General features: G+C 39.5%; 1 protein-coding gene across 1 annotated transcript; it reads right to left on the bottom strand.

Moving 5' to 3' along the window:
• Positions 1-946: 946 nt before the first annotated feature.
• On the bottom strand, positions 947-10263 carry pkib (protein kinase (cAMP-dependent, catalytic) inhibitor beta). Its single transcript, XM_044138058.1, has 3 exons — positions 10141-10263; positions 4181-4332; positions 947-3068 (listed from the first exon to the last, which is right to left on the bottom strand). Exons 1-3 carry the CDS (start codon positions 10182-10184, stop codon positions 2986-2988), a joined length of 279 nt encoding a protein of 92 aa, XP_043993993.1. The 5' UTR covers positions 10185-10263; the 3' UTR covers positions 947-2985.
• Between the last annotated feature and the right edge of the window lie 13713 nt (positions 10264-23976).

Raw genomic sequence — 23976 nt, 5'->3', positions numbered from 1 at the left:
TACACACCCTACCACACACACACACACATACACAGACCTCCTCCACAAGTTGAGGCTGACCTATGAAAAATAACCAGTCTGGGTGTGTCCCACTCAGCCTCCTCACTGTCTAGAAGGACATAAAGGACTTGAGCAGAAGTGTCAACCCGACACCTTCGAACTGCTGTCTGAAGATGAGCTTTAACAGCAAATCCATCCAAAACCCTGCTCTTTATAAAAAATTATTTATTCATATTTTGCCCAAATTAGAGCCCAAATAGAATTTCCGTCATTATGTTTTGCTCCACAGATAGAAATCCTCCCATCTTTGTGGAGGCATCAGGCTGAAGGATGATGTGGGGAATGTCGCCATCTGCTGCACGGCAGCAGAAACTGCAGCATTATGTAAGGGCAGGTGAAGAGCGGTGCAGTCGTCAAGTTATCCTTAAAATGTTAACCTGCTTTTATGATACCTAACAGAGGAAAGTCTGGATTACCTTCCACCTCCTCATGCTAATCTACAGTTAAACTCTCTGCCCGATGGATCTTTTCAGTTTGTCCTCATTGTGTGGGCACCCTGCAGTCATGTTCCACAGCAGCAGGAGGCGCTGCTGCCGCTCGCGAACATTTAAAAAATGTCCACCTCTGAAACCGCAGCATGATGAAAATAAACAACATTCTACAAAGAAAATGTAGCAAATGAAAATTTTTGATAACTAAAGGCACGATTCTTGTCATTCAGGGTCGTTCTAAAAAATAATCTTTGAAAGTGCAGCAATGTGAATTCCACATTCTTATTTGTGGTTAACTCTAAAGTATCTACAAGTCTACTGAGAAAACCTAGAAGTTGGAGAGAGATCTGGAGGACTTACCCTGATCTGTATAAAATTTCCCAAACTGAAACTTTAGATTGAAGAAAGAAAGAACAAAATCCCACCAGAGAAATGATATTACACATACAAAGGAATACATAAAACCTGTGGGTTTATTATGGCAATTTTCACCACCAGATAGAATCAACATTATGGATTCAGTCCAGTTAAGTCAGACATATGCACCACCGAACATACAAGTCTGATTCCTTGAGAACGGTTCCAGTGGAAACCATCTCAGTGGGAACTCAGCATCTGAATGAGACCTTGTTGCATTGGTGAGATAACGTCCACTCAGACACACACAGCCACCGGTAACACGCGCCCCAATAGACACAATTACACAACAGCGTTTCTTTGTGGGTAAGCACACACGCAGCGACGTATGAAATATTACACTACAGTTTGGTTTATATACAGTAACCTAGCTGCTAGCTGACGAGGCGGGACTCCGTGTCTGTCTGTGGCGCTCAGTCCCGCGGCCAATTCACAGCTCGCGCTCATGTGTTGATAACCGCGAACAGACTTTCCTCTGGTTGGAGAGGCAGACGGCCAGCGCTCTCCCTGCGGGGAAAACGCATTGTTTGCAGCCGGCATACGTCGGGATGAACAAACAGCTAGCACAGAACAGGTCCACACGTCCCACAGTAGTAAACAAAGACCGCCAACTAAATCTGAGGACACATCAGTAGCCCAAAGTCATTAGATAACAGTACTTTACAACGAAGTTGCCACTAGGCACAAACTTTTATACATTTGGAAAATTCAGCAGCCTTCATCAAAATTCTGAAGAAATTTGAAATAACTATTATATCAGCAGTGCTATAAAAGAGTTTGGGGCATCAGTGGCAGTAGAACACTGTTCTTTAGAGGAATGTCTCAAGATGTGGAACCACGCTAGATCCCCCCCCCTAAAGCACTCACACCTCATTGCATAGTCAGCTATGTTGTTTCTGACTTGCAACAGTCAAACAGGTAGAAAGTGTACAATTGCAGCCCAGCTTCAGATCTGAATACATACAGCAGATTATCCCCATTTAGGGTGCATTCACACCAGAAATGTCCAGTCCTCTTTAATCCAACTATAGTTCGGTTGGGGATGTGTGAATGTGTAACCAAACTAAAAAGTGAACTATAAAAACCTTGGTCTGGGTTTAGTTGAAGCGAATTCTGGTGCAAGCACCAAGTGGACCAGAGACCAGAAGTGGATTACAATGCAGGGCATTTTGGGTAAATACAACCAAAAGAAATGCATGAGTGTAGGAGAAATGGCTTGTGGTCTTTTACAAAGACAGAAGAGAAATTCCACAATTGCTAGAATCTGATGCCACGCCATTTTCTTCAGGAAATGTAAACTTTTCCTGAAGAAGGAAGCTGCACTCAGAGGGTTTTGTGTCATTTCCTTCAGTTGTTCTTGGTCCAGCGCCCTCACAGGTGAGGAGGGGAACAGGTTTTTCAATGTATTTGGTTGGTTTTACACAGTACTCTCTGAAAGAGAAGTACAGCAGCTAAAAATTAAACAAATGTTGCAGTTTGGGTCCCCAATCGAACCCAGTCTACAGGACTATTAGGTGTGAAAATACCCTAAATGTTACAGCATATATGTGCGAACCAACCAAAACAGTTCCTTAGTTCACTCTGGTTAGTTACCATCAGGTTGTACTCAAACAGGTGAAACAGCTTCAAATTTGTCAAACTCCAAATCCTGTGAAAGCTGGAAAAACACAGCATGACAAAAACAAAATCAGCAAATCAGGAGAAATTACAGCAAAGAGTTCCTTAGTTTTAAATAAATCATACAAAAATAGTCCTGTACAGTGTGCAATCTTTTACTGTCCCTTTGATTCTCCGGGTTATGTTCTCAGTGGTCTGTATGAGTCACCTTTGAACAGATAAACACCAGCTGAGTGTCATCTGAACCTTTTCAGATAGTGCGAAGTCATAAACAGCACAAAGCTCCGGGCGTCGGTCCTTTCGGGAGTCCCTCCGTCTCCCTCCCCCCCTGTGGTTCTGCTGCCCCGCAACGCAGACAAACTCTCCACGGATCGTCGCTCGTTCTTCCACAGGTCGCTCCTTGACTCGCTCCGCTCAGCTGACATCTGCATCGTCCTCAGGGAGGTTAATGAACAAGCGTCTACGATGCGTTTTTCTCCTCCGGGTCCTGCGGTGGCGCGGGGGTCTCCTCCGCCGTGGGCGACTGAGCTCCTCCCGGGCCATCTAAGAACAGAGTGAAAACTGGACTTTACGATCAAAAACACAGATACCTAACAAATTGCAGTGTTAACATGTACATTAAAATGAGCACTGTTAATAATACATGACAAGAAATAGCCATCTTACCAACGTTAATGGTAGCTCGACAGCTGGTGGCTCTCAGGAAATCAGTTTAATGGAAATAATTCTCTGACTTTATTGAACTGATCAGGGTTACTAGGAACTTATAATTAGAGTTTCTGTTTTCCTGGGATGTAAATATGACGACCCATTTCCCACTACGTTTAGTCACTCCCCCCTGGGCTGGGGAAGTGTCCAGGTTTATTTTGCTACCACACAAAGAGAGCAGCAAAACTACAGCAAGGATTGGTATCTTGGGGGTCTTTAAATCTCCATAGCAACCATCAGACACTTTCTATACACCATCCTGGAGTAATACCTTCTTTAGCCAGTTGAGAGTTTTTCTATAATAAACACTCCTGGTGGCTTAAAACAGAAGATGAGCAGAAAAGGACCTCACGGCCACTGTAAGGTAGGGTGGTGCAGTTGTGATGCTGTGGGCCTGCTTCTCTTCCAAAGGTCAAAAGAGGCTTTTTAAGAGTACATGGCATCATGGCCGTTTTTATGTGGTCGTCGATTCTAATATATCAGTTGTATCACCAATTAGCAGGTATAGATATATAAAGGTATACAGGACCGGTGCTAAGCTCAAAGGCCTTGTGGTGCTGTCCCTAATAAAAAAAAAAAAAAGTTCAGTGTGTTTCTCTTAATTTTGGGAAATTAAGGCTCACAAAGACAACAGATTTTAAGTGGGATGAAAATGAGGAAATAAAGTACAATGAGTGACACTTAGCAATAGGGAGTGTGACTGAAATCTTGAGAGTGCTGTTAGAATCAGACTGTTTTCACATGTATCTGCTTGGTGCAAACCCCCAAAAGGCAAGAAAAATGTTTGACTTTATGAGGGAACTGACTCATATGATCACAGGTTTTGGTTTCCTATTAGGATTCGTTAGGAGGAGATAATTAAAACCAAAGATTTTCAAAATCTGCAGAACATTTTACAGTTTAATTGAAGAAAATAAACCTGGAAAAAAAAAAAAAAATTCTTCAACCTTCGAGAGAGAGCTCGGCCAGTTTCAGAGGCAGGTCGCCGGGGTTCACTCCTGCTGGAGACCCGAGGATGTCCGGAAGAGCATTTCTCCTCCCAGAGCGCCCCGAGGAGGCAAAGTCCAGTACAGGCTCCACCTCCGTCATCACAGGCTCACTGTATGAGAAAAGGAAACACACAGTGCAATGTTACACCACAGCAAAGATTCTCATTTGAAAAGCAAGTGGCACTGATTTGTTACAAAGTAAAAGCTAAATTACTAATACATTTCAAGAACAGTTTTTCAGACGAAAAGATTATGAACTGTCTGCACGTAAGAAATAATTAAAGATTTTATTCTCTTGTTTTGCATGTCTGCTGCTCGTATTCTGTACTTTCCACCTTCTGTAGTAATAAAGTACATATCCCGCCTGCAGACTAATAGAGTATATTACAAACTGTGGCTCCTACAGCAGTTATGTAAAATTTTATTAATTGCTTAATACAAAGGTGAAATTTGTTTAGTCTTCTCTTGCATCTTAACAGAACTGACAGAAACTAAACTGTTTATAGATGTAAAAACAAAACAAAAAAATAAACCTAAGGATAAATATGACTGTAAAAAGTTTGTTTAAAGTACATTTTACATGATCTAGCTAGCAGAGCTCATTTCTTTCATGTCATATATAAGGACTCTGACATGGTCCTTATTCATGAGATTCAAATAGACGTATTCATGTAGAAATCTTCCCGAAAATAAATAAAATCCTAGTGTGTTTGAGGTTTTAGGAATCTAGAGAAAAAGGGTTTCTCATTGAAGAGGCGGAGGATGTGTCTGTCTGGTCTCTTGGCAACCAGCAGTTGAGGAGTCGGCTCTGGGCTGCTCTGGTGACAGGCAGAATTACATCCCCTGTCTCAAACACACTCACACTGGAGCCCAGAGGAGCACACACAAACACAAGAAGCTGCTGTTGCTATGGCAACAATACGGGAAAAAAAAGGACCACTGGCAGGTAAACACATGACTCAAATCCGTTTTCTGCTATCACACTTTTCATTTCTCCTATCACTGTCTTTTGTTGCATCGCTTGTGTTTAAATCATTCATCATTCTGTGGGGAAAAACTAATTTTCCTTCTAAAACAAAGGAGCACTATGTGAATTTATGTACGTTTACAGCCATGAGCTCACACATTTTCACACAAGCAATCTTGAAGTCCATGAAAAACGAAAATGGTTGCAGGCTGCTGGCCTAAAGCAGAGCGGAATGACTTCCCCCAGAGTTTCTGCTTACTTACGTAAAAAATTCACAAAGAACTTCCACTATAAATAAACTAACGTAAAACAATATTTAGGTGGTGAAATGTATAAAAACCCGGCCGAGTTAAATTTTTCTCTGGGTGTTCGAGTTTTCTCTTGCAGCCCAAAAACATGGGCTGCCAGAGGTTGTCTTATAAAAAAATATATTTTTAAAGTTTTTCACAATTTGTCACGTTACCACCACAACTGTGGCTGTCTTTGTCCAATATTAGTAGAAAATATGTCTGATAAAATTTTGATAATTTCACTGGAGTCCATAAGTGCATGACATACTGAAGGGTGTAGGCGGAGGAAAGACTCAACCCCTTAAAACCTGCTAAGCTAGGTTGGTGGTATTAACTAATTCACTCGCTCTTTGGTTAGCTAGCATGTACAATGTAGCACCACAGCTTGTTGTATAACATGCGCAGCAACAGTTTCATGTTCCACAACCAGTCACATCTCTGTGCAGTTGCGGCCCTGGTGGAGACAAAACAGCTAGCTCAATAAATTGGCATCCATTACGATTGTGGGAAATGAAGGAGTTTGTCAGAAGAAATGTAGGCATTGGTACATCCGCTGACAATTCAAAGCCAACAGAATATGCTTGAGTTTATTTCTAATCTTAACTTTTAGCTCCAAAATAAATGCATGTTTGTCTCTTTCCTCATTTACTGAAACGCTGATTAATAAATTAGCTCCATTTTGTTGGAAACCCAGTTCATATCTGAGTCATAACAATCTCGGTCACTCAACAACATGAGTTAACAGAAACATACAGAGGCCATGCCCTCTCCTTCATCACCACTCCATTCAGGTCTGGAATGAAGTGCTCTCCAGTCTCTGACTACTCATCTATTTTAGGTCCATCAGTAGCAGAGTGCTGTGGGTGTCCAGGAAATTAATGTTATTTCAAATTTCCCTATCAACTCAAGTACTGAATCTGCTTTTTCTGTTGGATAAAATGGTGTGAAATTGAGTTGGATCCATTTCTCCAGCTTTGGTCCGACTGGGTCATCAAACTGATTACCTGCTGGTGAAAAGCACCAGTTGGTCATTGGCTGGTATCAAGCATCAAGTCCATGCAAAAAAAGCTAGAACAGTGGACGCCACCTATTAGCATTTATGAACTTTAGCTGTTCACTGGCGGCTCTAGCCCTTGCAATTCCTTGGGTTGGCTGTGCTGCCCAAAATCTGCAATGTGACAGATTTTTTTTTGCTACAGTTCAACTTTAAGACTGTAAAATTGCAGCTATGGCCGACAGGTCAACTGTTTATCCTGCTGTAAACTGTTGCCATAGAAACTGTACAATACCTTCTTAGCGGCCTCAGGCTAGTTATATTTAGCAGCATAAGCCTTGGGAAAACCACTGCCGGTCTTGCTCTAATGAGAACATCTGGTAACTTTCATTAAGCTGGAGGATTAAACATTAAACAGGCACTGACCTATCATGTGAACAGGTTTATTTTAGATTGTAATCCAACAACAGGTTAGAGGGGATTATCTTGTCAAATAAATTGACCCACATACTACAAAGTCCTTCCTATCCCAGTGACATGACCAGGCTGCAGGTATGTTACGCAACGATGTAGTGCACTGAAAGCTTTCTATTGCTGGAGTTTAAGAGCGTCTTACAAAAAAAACTGTTTTAATGTGAACAAATATTCTGTGACATTTAGTATTTCTTAATTGTATAGAAATAGACAAAAGTAGCAATAGTCATAATTATAATCAAGATTTAGACTCGACCACCATCCTCTGGGGCTTCATTTTATTGGAAATGTGGTAATCTGGTAATGAAAGCCATAATACTGAGAGGCCTTTGGTTGGCACAGGTGGCCGCTACTCAAGATTCCTACATAGCGGCCATTTTGAAATGGAAAGGTTTAGTATGAGGTTGAAGGTTCCAGCAGTGTAAGTGGGATTGAGGCCAACTATAACGATAAGTAAAACAGAGTAAGTCTTTTGCATACTCCCACAAACCCATTAAATGTTAGAAGTACTGCTTCAGAAACAAACAATACCGAATGAGCCTACTGCTCTCAAATTGCAGCAGACGCTTTGCTGTATCTCTCAAGACCCAGATCAGGCAAACTTTTCTCTGTTTACACTTTCACTGACAGAGAATCAAAGGTTTCGACTTCACCCACAGGGCACAGAAAAGAAAACAGCAACTTCAAAAAGAACGATGCTTAGAGCTGTATATCTTCTGCATTCGGCACCCAACCCTAACATCTTGTCGCTTTTGCTGCCTTGAGATCTGAGGAACACCAAACTTCATCCAGGTTTCCAGCATGAGCACATCTCCCCTAACAAAGAGGACAGAACAGGACTGATAAAACAGGAATACAAAATAATACAAGAGATCTTACTTCACTGGTGTTGTCTTAGATGAAGGAAGGTTTAGGATATTTTTTGTCCTCTTCTTCACAAATACTACATTGGTTCACCTGAAAAGGTGCAAGAAGGACATGAAAGCTCTAATCTTTATGCCTGTTTTTGGGGTACAGTCTGAGAATTTATATCTGCACTCCCAGTCAGATGAATATCAGTAATTGTGAGGCCAATTCAATCAAAATCACATACAATTGTACATAGAATGAAACTGAATTATAAGCTGTGTGTGAACATTTTTCTATTGGATCTGAGTTTTCCACAAGAACATGACAGTGTTTGTGTGAAAGGCTGACCACTAAATATTTGTTTTCCATCAATGTAGCATTTAATATTATGTTTTCTGCAAAACAGCCACAAAAAGCCTTAAAACACATTAAGGTACAAAATAGTCTATGTTTAGAGGCAGTTTCAGACATGAATGTTTTTCATTATGAAATTATGATACAGCTCTATTATGTCCTTAAAATTGTTAAAAAGTACAATAACACCTGTGGAATTATTTTTCAAGTAATGTACATATCAATATATAATATCAGGGCTGTTAGCCTTGTATGAGCGGTGCCAGAAGTTGGTCCACATTGTAAGTTTGGCTTGTTTAAAGTATTAGACAGAAACTGTATATCAGCAAGTGCCTAATCCCAAGTTACTGTGGTCAGTATTTGATCGGGGCATTGCAGGTTCTTCTATCACTGGTCGATAAAGAAAAAAATAAAAACTCATTTGTATCTGGGTTGATCAATAATCTGTGATCAGTACCAAAACCAAATGCAGAAGCTGAAACATGTGGTTGCTACTTAACGGACTTTGGTGGATTTAAGTAGCTGTTAATCAGATACATGCAGAAGGATCCTGGAAAATGTCATCTCCATTATACAATCAGTCATCATGTCAGAATAAATTACATGTTTTCTTCAGTCTCATCTCCTCGAGTGATTGCAGAAGAAACAGTGCTATGTTTAAGAATAAACCAAGACAAAGGGCTGCAAAATCCATGTTCCAAATCAGTTAGCATAGCAGTAATTTGGTTTTTTACAGCCACTAAATTAATTATGACAATATTTGTATTTATTCAGGATTTTGAAAGCACTACCATTGTTCATAAGTTTAACGTAGTGGCAAGTTATGCTGACAAACTGCATCCTGTATTTTTAAACACTTAAAATAAAATAATTATTCACTTCCAGCTTTCTTTGGGCTAAAACCCCCCCAATAATCTAACATGTTGTATTTGTTATCATGTTCAGCTTACAGTCTGACTCTTTTGAACGGCTCTTTACCCGGAACATTAGGACTGGACTCGTTCTGTGTTTTTATGACTTTGCTTGCTTATGATGCTCTGCACACACATCAACAGCTATTGTTATTTTGATTAAATTTAACATTAAAGTTATATAATCAGCGAATAAATGCATTACAAAAAAGGGCTTATATTTTATGACAGTCAAACCAGCTCCTCTGGGGTTTTCCTCTCCTCTTATGCCACCATGATTGATTTTATTTTTAAGCATTTACAAGTATGAATGCACCAATCCCCTTTTTTCACTTCTGATACCGATACCTGAAGATTAGTATCATCCATTACCGATCTGATACAGTAAAACAGCTGAAATGACTTAAAACAGTTCTTTCTTTTTTTTTTTAACAGACATAAATGTACTGAATTAACTCTGCAGCAGTACAGCACATTTAAATGCACCAATAGCTTGGTCAAACATAAAAACAACACAACGTTAATTCTTTCAGTCAGTGCAATTAGGAGTAAAAGAGCCAATATAAAATAAATAATAAATCATGACATCACTCAGCGCATAAGGCATAGAATTAATTTGAATCCCCTTATGGATCCAGAACATTGTCACCCATATGCAGACAGGAATTCAGTATCAGGACCAATATAGATATTAATATTGGATTGGTACATGTCTAGTTATGGGGCACGGTAGCAAATCATGAAACATACTCAGACAGATTGCCTCTATTCTGTGGACCTCAAACTGTCTGTGGACGGCTGAGATTGTGGAGCGTACTGATTGCCAATATTTCTCTTGACAAAAATCCTTCATTTCCCACAATCCAAATGGATATTAGCTAGTTTGAGGAGCTAGGCATCCAGCCCTGTTTCTTCTAAACCAGGGCAGCCACCGCTCACCTGTTGGTTCTGAACAGAGAGCAGCAGTCACGCTGCGTGTTCTTGTGACTGGTTGTGCTGATTCTCAACATTATCAGCTCAGTGTTACATACAAAACAGTTTGCAGTAATTGCTGTTTCCTGTGCCACGTAAAGATTTACCTTTCTTCAGACTTGTCCGGCGGACTTTCATTTTGGGTCTGCATTGAGCCCGCCTCGAGAACCCGCGGACCTCCGAGGAGTGTAGCCCCAGTATGTTGGGGGCTACATGGAACTTCTACTCTTGCTCCATAACAACTTGTTGCTAGGTAACCAAAGAGTGAGCGAGTCACTTGATGCCACCAAAATTTCTTAGCAGGGCTACGAGAGGCCGATATTGATCAGCGATAGATATCGTGATGGATATTGTTATCGTTTTATCAAGCAGCCATAGTTACTACATTAATTTTCACAGCAGTGGAAATTAATGTAGCAATGTAGCAGCCTACTACATTTCTCAATGGCAACAGCCATGGAACACAGAATTCCATGTTTTACAGCTCTGCTGCAAGAAGGTAGGGATAAAACTGCTCTCAGGGATCTTTATATCCCCAAAAAACACAAGGCAGATAATACTGTGACAGGATAATAGGAATGTTTGTTTACAAATCTAAACAGTAAACATATTTATAAAATAATTTACATTTTTCTAAAATGACAGTATGAGTGATGTACAGTGTTGTGAGTAATGTCAATTTTCAGCATGAACATGCTTTTATTGTGATAGGCTGACAGTGAATTTGTACTGAAACATCTAGCTTAGCAGCGGGAGAACGTCAGAAGTTTAGTTCACCCTGAAATGACCTGGTATAATACAGCTACAAAGACATCTGCACGATCACCATTATCAACATTAATATATTGTTATAAATCATTACCAATAATTGTTCTAATTGACTAGGCTAGAAACTAAAGCTTTCACAGGAAAATATGCAGCTGCCAGACTGCAGTCTGCGCCTCTTGCTTTCACTCCAGATTAGAGGAGATGAAGATTTTATATACGACTCAAGCCTCAGATTATGAGTCCAAGTGAATTCTCCAGTCTTTTGAGCAGAATTGTTAAATTTTTCTAATCTGTTACTTAACTTATTCTAGAAACTAAACATGGGTACATTATGGTGCGATGCAACTATGACACATGTTGTTTGAACATTTTCTTAAAATTCAAGATAATATCTTGTACATCAATATCAAACACAAACTATCAGAACAAGAAACAATTTCTGTGTTTCTGTTGGAATATGGAGCTCAAAGGAATGTCCAGCCATGAAATGGTTCAAATCCCAACATAAAAATATGGTTATAAATGAAAAGTAGACTAAAATTATCATCATTATTGGTGTAGCTATTATTATTTCTATTACTCCATAGCGTTTGATTATTATTGCATGAGATATAAATGATAAATATGTGAATGGTGTTGTAAAAGAGCAACAGGAATCATAACTTGCATGGGACTTTTGACATAGGAAGCAGAATAAAGTAATTATATGATTAGTTAGGTGCTTCAGCTCACCTCTTGAATATGTGTAAAAACTTAAAATGTATGTGTGTGTATTAATGTATTTTCCATCTTTCTATACAATACTGTTCACATTTTTACATATTAATAAAAAACTAAATAAATAAATAGTTATCTGATTGGTTACATGTTGCGATTTGCAACGCTTCATTCTAAGCAACATTTTTTGAATTGCATTTCCAGCTCAATTCAGTTTAAAAATACTTTATTTTTAAGGAGAAGTGAAATGTTGCATTAATTAAAGATTCTTCAAAGAGTTACAGTAGATGATGGCTGTGGGGAGGAAAGATCTTCTGTAGCAGTCTGTATTGGTGCAGCTTTGAAAGAGACTCTGACTGCAGATGATAGTCCATTTTTTTTATTTTCACATTAATGTTCATTTACCAAGCGGGTAAGAAAAATGTCTTTTATAATGTATAACCACTTTGATATTTTGACGTCCCTCAGTCTCTTCTTGAATATGAAATGCTTACTGGTCCTTGGTTGTGCTAATTAACTGCAGCTGTGAGAAACCAGGAGCAATGTTAGCTATCAGTTCCAGGAATCAAACAGCCCAGCTCTGCCTGCCGCCCCAGGCTGACCTCTCTTCTGCTGCTCATCAATCTAACACCCACAGAGTGATAGTTCCAGACCACTGAGGCTACCGTTCCCTGCGATGCTCAAATTAGACTAGCTCAGTTTTTTTTTCTGCATTTAAGGAGTCGCTTAACTCTACAGTGCATGTATTCTCCTACGAATCAAAAACTTTTTCTGGTAACAGTTACTCATTTCTGACCAAAACGGTGACTGTTGGCGATGTCTTGTCTCCGTGTTGCTGAAAACAACCATGAGGGCGGCTAACGGCCCTCCTGTAGCCGGGGCGTTAGCCGCTAAGACCGAGGGGGCTGAGGCTGGAAGACTGGCAGCCAGCTCGACAGGGAACTGCACAAGAAATGTTTACACAGACGTGAGAAGTTTCGGATGAATAAATAATGCCCTGGATTAGGTGCTTCACTATTTTTAGTCCCTCTTAGCCAGTGATCACTCCCCATCCTTCTCCCCACTTTTTTCACTGTTATCCTAAAGCTCAACATGCTCTAGCTGCCATGGAAACGGCACCGTTGGTACAAAGACAGTTAAATAGTGGAGGAGGGGAGCCAACATTGGAAGAAGACTATTTTCTGTGGCATTTATATTGTTATTTCCTCAACTTGCAGTGGTAGTCTTTCTTAGAGACAGTCATTTCATGTCTGGGGAGAAAGAGGTTGGCAGTAAAATACAGGAGCAACACAGAGAAACCTGATCATTTCAAGGAATTGTGTTATGGTTATTTAAATCAGTTCAAAACATAACTGATGTAGGATGCATGATAAAAAGGCATGTAATGTATGCAGTGGACGAATGAGAAATAGAAGAAAAAAAAAAGACCAGAGGGTCTTGCATATGTGTGGGAACTAAGACATTGGTGACTAGTTAAAAAGGAAATGTAAAAATTTTTTTTTTTCTCTCTGTAGAGTGTGATAGAGGAACAGAGAGGCGAGACTGATCTAATGAGAGGAAACGATCACAGCCTTTCCTCCTCTTCTCATGTTTGAGAAGCCAGAGTAACATCCAAACCTTCTAGATTCTTTGGCTTTTGGGGGACAAATGTTTTCAGAGAGACATTTCAAGGTCTGCCGCATCAAGATTGGCTCTAGACAACATAATGACCGCTATTATATGGCTCAACAGGAAAAGACATTTGCAGGAGCTAAGTATTAACTAGAAAAGAATGATTTGGGACAACTCGACCGTAGTTACACAAGACATCTACTTAGAATACTGTACGTCAGTTTAAAAAGCAAAAGTTGTGTCTTCCTCCCTCTCCTTCCTGCTTCCTGTCAGCCTACTTTCTAATAAGGGACACTAGAGCCCACAAAAGACCCCCTGGAGGGGGAAAAAAAAAAAGAGCAAAAGTTGTAATTAAAACCAATTGACACTCTCTACAGAGAAAGCAAGTCGGAAACGGTTACTAAAGAAGTTGGCTGTTAACAAGCTTCTCAATGGAAAGTTGAGTGGAAGGAGAATGCGTGGTAGAAATGGGGACCTGACCAGGTATTCCATGCATGTGCTACATAGTCCATACATATACTTCTGAGTAGATTGATGTTTCTGTACTGAAAATGTTGGGGTTTATTTTGGTATTCTGTAGGAATGCACTGTGGATATCCCAGTATCAGTTTGTAAAATATTTTTATACTCAAGAATTAGAATATAGCAACTGCTGACAAATATATTCCAAAGATTAGAATATATTTGTCAATAATATATTCCAGTGGCTGGAATGTATTTCTAAAATTCTGTTAGGTGGAATATTACTGCATAAAATTATAATATCGTACAGCCATAACAAAAATTTTAATTTTTTTTAATGAAAAACTAAATATTGGAGTTTTATAGTTTTTAGTCATAATCATCCAAATAAATAGGAGACGCAATTAAGTAAGCAGGAAGAGAAGAAGTGCAGGGCTTTCTGGGTAATTACAAACAAAATGAATGTGTGGTCTTTTACCAAAGACAAAATAGAAATCCAACAACCACTAAAATCTGATGCCAATCCATTTGTTTACATTTTGTAAAGACAGAAGATGCTCTTTTGTGTTATTTTCTTTTGTGGTTCTTGGCGCAGCGCCCCCACAGGGCAGAAGGTGTACAGGTTTTTCAAAGGGTTTGGTTGCTTTGACACAGTGCAGTGACAAAGAGAACCACAGCAGCTGGAAATGGAACAAAATGTAATTTTGTTTCCAATTCAAACCAAGTCTACTGAGTCTACAATTACTCCAACAGGTCATTCAGAATTCCTGTTGCAAAATAAAACAAGTTCAAACCTCTAAAAATTAAGAAAGACAAGAATAGCGAGCAAAGCTGCTAATTATTAATCCTAATAAGTTTTTCCTATTCTTATTAACCTCCATTAAAGCCTAAAAGCTAGTTGCCCCTCGCTGTAATGAATTTAATATGCGATAATAACAAATCATTAAACGAGAAGAGGCACAACAACAGCCAAACACCGTCAAATGCAAAACAGATTGAGCAGCTTTTCATAAGGGTCAAATCCAAACAACAGAGCACTCAGCCGTTCACAGCAATTAGCACACTCAACAGAAAGCTGGAAAGAATGGCAGGTGAGCAGCACTGGCAGCGGCTCAGCAAGAGCAAGACAGAACAGGACAGGACAGGACAGCAACACACGCTGTTCTAAAGTGTATGGCTCTATTTTTTATAGCATCATGTTCTAAATGAGCTCAGATTATAAATGACTTCAGATACTGCTCCTGCCTGGTAAAGGTCAAACGGGAAAAGTAGAAACCTGTCCTGACCCCACAAAATTTCCTGCTTGTGAGGTATTGATTACTTGGTCTAATTAGAGAGAGGAAAAGCAAGTATGGATGGTGGCCTTTAGTACCAATCACTACCTGTTGAGTTTGATCAGTGTGCGGACCTTTGCAGCTATGTTTCACGGAAGGAAGACAAAGAAGCCTCATTTGTTTCAGGAAGCTGTACTGATTTTGCAAAACAAGATTTCTACACTGAATCTAAAACTTCTTCATAGAACTTTGGACTTTTACTCTGCGACAAGGATAAAATCTAATCCTAAAATTTCTTGAATTATATTTAGACCGACTGCTAAACCTTGACACTAATGTCAAGAGATCACTCTAAAAATGGATAGAAAACATTGTATTACATAATCTCTTCTTTTTAAACACGTTTTTCAAGAATTTAGGAACTGAGACCACTCAGTTTTACACTAGTTGGTGTAAAACTGCAACTTTGTCAGCAAACATTGTGAGCAACTTATGGTCCTAGTTATCTGTGACACAGACTATACAGTCCCTATTTCCTTAAAAGGCAACTGAAACATAACCTCAGTTAGCTTCATCTGTCATCAGCAACACCTGTGAAGTGAATAGCTAATGCAGCGTACACGCTGATGATCCCGCTGTTCGATCCAAGGTGACATCTCCTCCTCCTCGCTTCCTGAACACATCTGCTATTAAAATGCAAGATAAAAATAAAACAAAGAAAGTGCTGCAGCAAAGCCTTTCAGTCCAAGCTACAATTATCAGCCTTCTTAGGTTTTCTATCACAGGATCCTTGTAGCAGCAGCGAGACCCTGAGCATAAATCTGCTAATGCATGGTTGACAATGGCAGCATAATGTGCGCCTCTGTTACATCCATATTTCAGCACGTAAGCTGTTTGTTTGGACAAGCGTGGCCAAGGCCGTCCTGTACCCCGGGCGCTCTGCGAAGTAGACCATGGTGTCGACAGAGATCCTGCTGCACGTGCCGCCCCGGCACGCCGGATGCCACAAATGGGCCTCTGGCACACACCGACCACCGTCGGGGCAAATGGGGCAACGGCTGACACACAGTTGATTCTGTGAGGGCACACACACAGACACACACACACACACACATGCTCCCAGTCTTCGTCAGCAGAAGAGTCGAGGTCTTCTGCTTAATTTATGAGTGTGTGATGTGGGATAAAACAAGAAGTGCAAGAAAGCTTCCTGAATTTGTTCCTCGCTGATGAAATGTATGTGAGCTTGTAATTCTGAAGACATTAATGATAAATAAATGTCTGACATATTCTGTCTTTTATTACTGAGGTTTTTAGCAAATGGAAATGATCTTGGTGATTCCAGCCAACCAGAAACAAGAGAAGATTGGTCTCTTTTCATTTCAGATAGGGAGGGGAAAGTATTTTCAAAGTATTTTCTTTGTTCTTTATTTTTTTGATATAGTATTATCAGTTCTCCTGTGATTGAGTTTACGTAGTAATAAAAAAGGTGCTTAGAAAATTTCAGTAATATATGAAAAAGGCTACATCAACATGACGATCAAATACTTTTTATTTGTAGTAGTGTCTGAGCTCATTGCCTATATTTTCTTTAGGGAGGCACAAATGTGAAAATTTGGTCCATATCTGATGTTATTATTGTTGCCATGAACAATTACCAATGCTTACTATGTGACATTAGTGCATTATGTTGTAAATGGTGCCCTACTTTTTGAGCTCTGAAAAAAGCTCTGATACAGTTGATGATGCTTCTGTCCCATGACCAAACAAACACCACATGGCCAACCATCTTCTAACTCTCCAGAAGCAAAAACAGCACAAGATCAAACTAAATATCAGTTAATATTGGACCAGTTTTGCTTAAGAGCTTACTATGATTGTTTTTATTATTTTTTTAGAATATGCTAAATTGTTTGGTACAGATGCTAACACCAATATATCAAGCATTCCTACATTTATTGCTTAGATTTTTTTAGGATTCATCTTTTGTGACCAGCTCCAAGTTATTAAAAATGAAAGATCAACTTGACACCACCCTAATTAAAAAAACAAAACCTGCCACTTCTCTTTTACAGTTGTGCAGCTCACACTGAAGCTTGTGGCTTAACAATGTCCTGAGATTGGGTGAGTTCTCTGAATATAAACCTTCTGAACAGGACGCATTAAAAAACGTATGAGTAATAGGCAACGGAAGCACAGGAATGTCAAAAATTTATTAACCCATTATGTCCTAAATTTCAAATCTACACCAGGATATTAGTTTAATAAGCAAAAAATTATTTTGCTTATTAAAATAATTTTCAAGTTTCAAATTTCAAGAACATTTCAGTTCTTAAAATGTTCTGTGACTAAAAATATTTGCCCATATGTCCATAACAACTGGAACTTTTAGTATCTAACAAGTTATTTTTGCAAATTACCATCTATTAAAAAAATGCCCCTCAGTTTAATTTCAATCTCTGCGACAGCGGGGGTGAAATTACCACAATATCTTGATATTGGCTGGAAAGCACGTCGTCTCGCCTTTCAGAAACCGTTGAAATTTTTCAGATAGCGCAAAGTGTGGTGGAGTGACGGTACTACAAATTTGGCTGGATAGTCACCACTATGTCTAGGACTTAGAGGGTTAAAAAAGAAACTATTCTATACAATAGAATGAGTGTTATTGTTGTTGGCCTTCTGTCTCTGTGTTGAGCAACTCAACAATAAAATGATATTTATCGCGAAAACACGTGAACCACATCAATAGAAAATACGTCTGATAGAGTTTTGATATTTTCACTGAACTTCGATTCAGAACTGCATGGCATTCTGGGAGATGTAGGCAGAGGACAGGCTTTAAACCTCACGGACATCTCAGGTTGTGGCTAGCTAACAATAATCTGTTGAGTAACGTACAGTAGCAGTTTCAGGTTGCCCCCAACATATTCAGGTGTACTTTAATACCTGGAGGTCTGCATGGACTCGAGGCAGACTCAGTGTGGACGTCTGCCAGATACGTCCCAGAGATACATTTTTATGACAGCCAGCACTGACTCAGTGATGCACTGACTCAAACAAGAAGCTAGCTCATCAAACCTGCTAGTATCCATTAGGATTGTGGGAAATGAAGAATTTCATAAGAAATATAGGCAAGTCAAACGCTTCGATATGAAATCTCAACCGCCTGCAGACTATGCATACTCCATAGAGTAGACTCAGTATGCATGAGTAGGTAGGAGCAGCTTCATGTTTTTCCCCATAACTGCTTAAAAGTGAAAAAAGCATCAGGGTGGAGTGAAAGGAAAAAATGAATATAACAACTTAAGAAGAAATTGTGGATAAAGGAGGAACAGTCATGTTGCCAGTTTGGTATTTTGGATATTTAAAACAAAACAAAACAACAACAAAAAATCTATGATTTTCAATATAGACTGTCAGGAAATTGTATTGTTTCTCAGCTACATCACCCAGCTCTTGTAGGCACCAACCACATACCCTCAAAAAGCACTCTTCTTTTTGTCATTTTAACATATCTACATTAACAAGGAATAAGAGTGAAATTATTTGGATTTCTAACAGATGATGTCCAACAGTTTTCAAAGAGCCCCAGCGGTTTACCTCGAATAAACCCCTTTAGCTTGATAATACCTGCTCCAATGCAGTTTGAACAGCAAGTGCCCCTCTTCCAACCTCTCCACCTGCAGAATGAGTCCTTTACATGATGGAACAACAAACCATTGCCTTTGTCAACCTCCTCCCCCAAAAATAACTCTTGTCACCTACTATTCCTTTCCATCTAACCAGTATGTGGAAGCAGGCAGCAGAATTGTCGACTTTGACAAACCCCAATCTTGTGTGTGTGGTGGAGGGGTCAGAAAGCCTATTGTGTGACAAAGAAACCACACTGACTGTCGTCAAGTGAGCTGCTGGGAAAACAGGCATAGAAAGGTCAGGGTCGGAACAGTTCAACACAATTTCTTAGAGGATAACGGTGTCCTCTGTTGCTATTATTGTCCTCCCCTGCACCTCTGTGTAACACATATTCTGTCTTTCGTGCCTCTCACAGCCAGGTGGGGAAAGGATGGACTGGCACATTTTAATGGCGGAAAGATAAAAGCAGCTGTAGCCAAATGGCAGCCAGCGAAAAAAGGTCACAATGAAAGGTCAATGGGCTTTAGTGAAGCAGAAGCTTTGGCCTACATTCATACAAGTCACTCATCAATATGGTCAAATAACAAAAAAGCACTTAAAACTCAGACTAGACTGTTTCCTTCGTCAAAGTAGCAAAAGTAACAGGAATTCATTTCAGGTCATTGTTGCATAATTCTGAATAAAAACAAATTTGTTATAAAAACATTGTTTTAAATGTTTAATTCTTTACATTTCAAGCTTACAAAATTAAGCATTGTAATTAATCATCAATAATCACAGTGCTGGGGTGTGATTAATCTGATTAGAACTAAGATGTACATCTATGTCTATATCTATATCTACAGAATAGTAACGGTGGATCAATAAAAAAAAGTAAAATTTTATTTGTATAGCTCCTATAGGCAATAAGGCATTTCAAAGTGCTTTACATCATTAAAAATACAAAAATACAAAATCATAGAACACATAGTCAACAACATTATATTTTGCACATCAGATTATTGATTAATGTTTCATGATTTGGTTTCAAAAGCAGCCTTACACAGCTGGGCTTTTAGTCTAGATTTAAAGGAACTCAGTGTTTCACAGTTTTCTGGAAGTTTGTTCCAGATTTGTGGTGCATAGAAGCTGAATGCTGCTTCTTTGGTGCGGATGCAGAGCAGAACCAAATCCAGACGACCTGAGGGGTTTGGAAGGTTGATACAACAACAGCAGATCTTTAAGGTATTGTGGTGCTACACCAATCAATGATTTATAAACTAACAGTATTTTAAAGTCTATTCTTTGAGCTACAGGGAGCCAGTGTATGGACTTTAAAACTGGTGTTATGTGCTCCATCTTCCTGGTTTTAGTGAGGACGTCAGCAGCAGCATTCTGGATCAGCTGCAGCTGGAGAATTGATCTTTTAGTCAGACCGGTGAAGTCACTGTTGCAGTAATTAATGCGACTATAAACGCATGGATGAGTTTCTCTAGATCTTGCTGAGGCGTTACTCCTCTAATCCTGGAAATGTTCTTCAGGCAATAGAAGGCTGACTTTGGTTCTCTAGACAATGGTGAAAAAATCAATATTCCTTCATCAAATGACGACTTCATTTATCTGAGCCTGACCTGTGCAACACGAGGTGCTATGTGGTGATGCTTCCTATAGCTGTTTGCTAACCGCCATTAAAACAAAGGAGAAGCTGGTCTACAGTCTCAACACAGGAGATATAAGCCGATCAGCCACAGTAAAAAAAAAAAAAAAAAAGAAACTTTCTGAAACACAGACGTCTTCCCAAAAGTAAATAAATAACAAGAAGCTGGGGCGTGCTGTGGTAGCGCAGGGGGCCAGCACGCCCCACGCCTTGGAGGTCCTAGTCCTCGACGCAGACGTCGCGGGTTCGACTCCCGGTCCCGACGACCTTTGTCGCATTTCTTCCTCCTCTCCTCGCCCTCTTTCCTGTCTGCCCACTGTCGCAAAGAATACGAGCCACTAGCACCTCAAAAACTCTTCAGAGAAAAAAAAAGGGAAAAATATAAATAAATAACTAGAAGCTTGGTGCAAGGTTCAGGGCCACCGAGATGTAGGAAACAGGAGAACAAGCTTTTACTTTTTGCAGAAATTTTATGTAACTTATGTGTTGTGACATTGGTGGTGAGCATTTTTTTTAGTTTTTATTTTCTTGTACTTTAAAACAAGAGTCTTAGTTTTCCACATGATGTTTAAGTTCTTAAGAAAACATGAGGAATCAATTTTAGCATCTTGTAAACTAATGTCCTGCTGAACCACAGCAGTATATTGTATTTGTGTATTTAAATATTTTATTTACACTTGGTAGTCCGTAGGTGATTTCAGACTGTTTCTGATGGCCAAAATTAGTTTGCATTTATATTTATGGATCTGTTCTATATTTTCTTCTACTCATTAACGTCAGGTTTCCAAATATTGAATTAGCATCAACAGTTGTCTGGTTCACCTCAGCACTTCGCAGTGGAGGATGGTTGTTTACAGCGCAGGCAGTTTCCGCTTTTACCAGAAGTAAGCCTCACCTGTAAGAGCCTTATAAGACGTATGGCAAATCACATACGTCACGGCCAAACTTTAACAGTTGGTTAAAATTTTAAATTTCAACAGAGGCCACGCCTTCAGAAAGCAATCGCTTCTCAATAGCAATACCCTCTGGAAGAGGGACCCTCTGGACGAAGCGGATTGTAGAACAAGGGGATGGTTTTTACCAGGCTAGTAACTTAGTAACTTCATCATGTGTTTATGACAACACAAAGATATGAAAGTATCACCATGAACAAAGCCATAGAAAATATTCCTCATAACTACCGTATGAAAAATGAATTAGCTATAAACAAATCTAGATGATTTCCCCACACGTCACAACGATCAATGATCAACAGTTTATATCAGTCTCTGACGTTCAATTAGTCAACCACATCTACAGTATATCCTGCTCAGATATGAAGAACTATTTGTACACTTTATCTGGTCTTCTTTGCTCCATAATGAGAAACTGTCAGATAGTGGATGAAGATAAGCTGCTAAACCAGAACAAAAGCCAACCAGGATAGAACTACATCTACACACAGGGCACTGACAACAGCAGCAACCTTATGTCTTTGTATGTACAGACCGCATGAGAGGGACTGGTGAGGTGCTGGGTGAAAAACAGCTGAGCAACCAGTCACTTTCTGGCTTGTGCTGCTGGGGAGGTTCATGCAAGGCGAGCCCATGGTTCTGTCAGTCCTCATCTGTGGTAACGAATGGTGACATGTGGTCTGATTTCTCAGAAAGAGCAGGATGCAGGGTGAGAGGAAGCCACATGATTCACCCAGAGTGACAGCAGACTGGGCTGTGTGGCCGACGCGGCCTCCATCTGTAAAATCAAATATTAACCTGGATCTGGATGGGACCATAAACCTGACTGACCATAAACATTTATATCCATCACTTCTTCCCTGTTTCTGTGGTTCTCTGTGTGCCAGTTTTGCTTCTATTTACATTACCATTAACAACAGCTTGTTTGTTCATTCGCAAATGTGTAAAAGTATTTGGAGAAAGTTGTTTTTTTTGTTTGTTTTTTTTTTTGCTTTTATGTTGTCTTCAATCTTTAATCATTTAAAAAGGCACCTGAAGATGGTCCATTTCCTTAAATATTTTTATTACATTCTTTTTATTCAGATCTTCACATTCAATTCTTTTTTTGTTTAATTTAATCGGAAAAGGAGCTATATGAACAAAACTACAGAGGATCCCAGCATTCCCAGAGGTTAGAGACTAAAGAAGTGCTCAAATAGTTACACTGCAAGAAATCCTTGCAGGTGTACTTTGAGTGGGTGTGTCTAATTTTACATCCATAAATTAGAATTATGACCACTGATAGAATAACACTGCTTATGTTCCGACCTCATGATATCTCTGTATTTGGTCAAGAACAAATCCAGATGTTCTTTGCCCAAAGCAATCACTGACAGCAAGATTAGCTTGAAGAAGACACTGGGACCAGAGCAGACCATCGTCTTATTGTCAGACAATTAAAAAATATCATTTACATTGCATGACTCAGGATTTCATGTTGAGTACAAACTGTCTTTACTGGTATCCAAATATTTCTTTTTGAAACATTGAGAGATAAGTAGAAGATGAACATATTATCTGAAGCACTCCACAACAACATAATCCAAGAATACCTGCAATAGCCCTAATAATTCATAAAATATAAAGAAGAAATCCCTGGGGGAGCACTGAAGGGAGATGAGAATGCATCCTAAAACAGAAGTTGTGAGAAACATGCTAGCTAAACTTCAGTTTTGACAAAACTTATATTTTAGCATATATTTAGTTATGGCCTTTTGCTATTGTGTTGTAGCTTTTGCATTTTTTGACACCTTTGGGCTACCATAAGAATTGTGATGTTTCTAAAATCCAGTTTCATATCTCTGATGAAATCCAGTTAAAATCTCTTATGATTTCATAAGAAATTATAAACTTCCACGGAAGTTTAAATGGCAGAATTTAAACTTCCACCATTTGTGATGCTGGAAGTTTAAATTCAGCAAATATAATGAGCAGGTAAAAGGCAACTAAACATTGCCACTGAACTAAGACTATAAATAAAGACTGTTGTTGATTTTGTTTTGTTTATGACATTCGCCCTTAAGCAGAATCAATTAATTCCTCACAGCACAAAATTAAAGCAACTGCCCTGGAGCTAAACTGAATATGAAGAGACCCACCCAGAGTTCATTTCTCTACACCTGGCATTGCACAACTCATGATCTGCTAAGCAGCTCAGACGAGGAGACAAGACAAAGGCAGACAGCCTGACCGGGTGTAAAATTCGGAAGGGAATATTTTTAGCTCCACATTCACCAAAGCAGAAAGATTCAGGCTTGTTTGAGGCTCTTAGCAGGGAGCATGTGCATGCTGAGCCAGGGATGAGGACATGAAGACACACGAGGTTGTGACCCGACATAAAAGCGGTCGGTTTGACTCAACATGGTGCAAGTTGTAAATGACTTCCCAGATGCAGCTCTTTTACATGAGATACATGGGGGGGAAAAATACAAAAATGAATTCTGGCATAATTTCTTTTTTCAGTGTGTGATGAAGGTCACGGTCAGCATACATTTAAATAAACAAAAGCGGATAATCCTACTGCCCCAGGGCTCACTGCTGGGCGCCGGGTGGCATTTTAATGGGAACAGCTGATGCACAACAGTAGCAGCTCATACGAAGGTGACAGGTTAGCCGCTGGAGTTCACATTTCAATACACACCTGCAACTAATAACGGTGGACATGTTGACCAAATAAGAAGTTCTTGTTAAATCTTCTGTTATCGGTTAGTTTTAAATAAAGACGATACTTTATGTAAAGTCAAATCGCTTTACTGACTCCTCGGTAAAGCGGCTCTGTCATTTAATGCAGCAGCTGGGTCTCTGGCTGAGACCAGCTTGTCCTACCTGTGGAGCAGAACAGGTGACCGCGTA

The sequence above is a fragment of the Gambusia affinis genome, linkage group LG14 (assembly GCF_019740435.1).
Source record: "Gambusia affinis linkage group LG14, SWU_Gaff_1.0, whole genome shotgun sequence".
NCBI lineage: Eukaryota > Metazoa > Chordata > Actinopteri > Cyprinodontiformes > Poeciliidae > Gambusia > Gambusia affinis.
The sequence above is the reverse complement of the archived record's forward strand: the minus strand, read 5'-3'. Positions and strand labels throughout refer to the sequence as shown.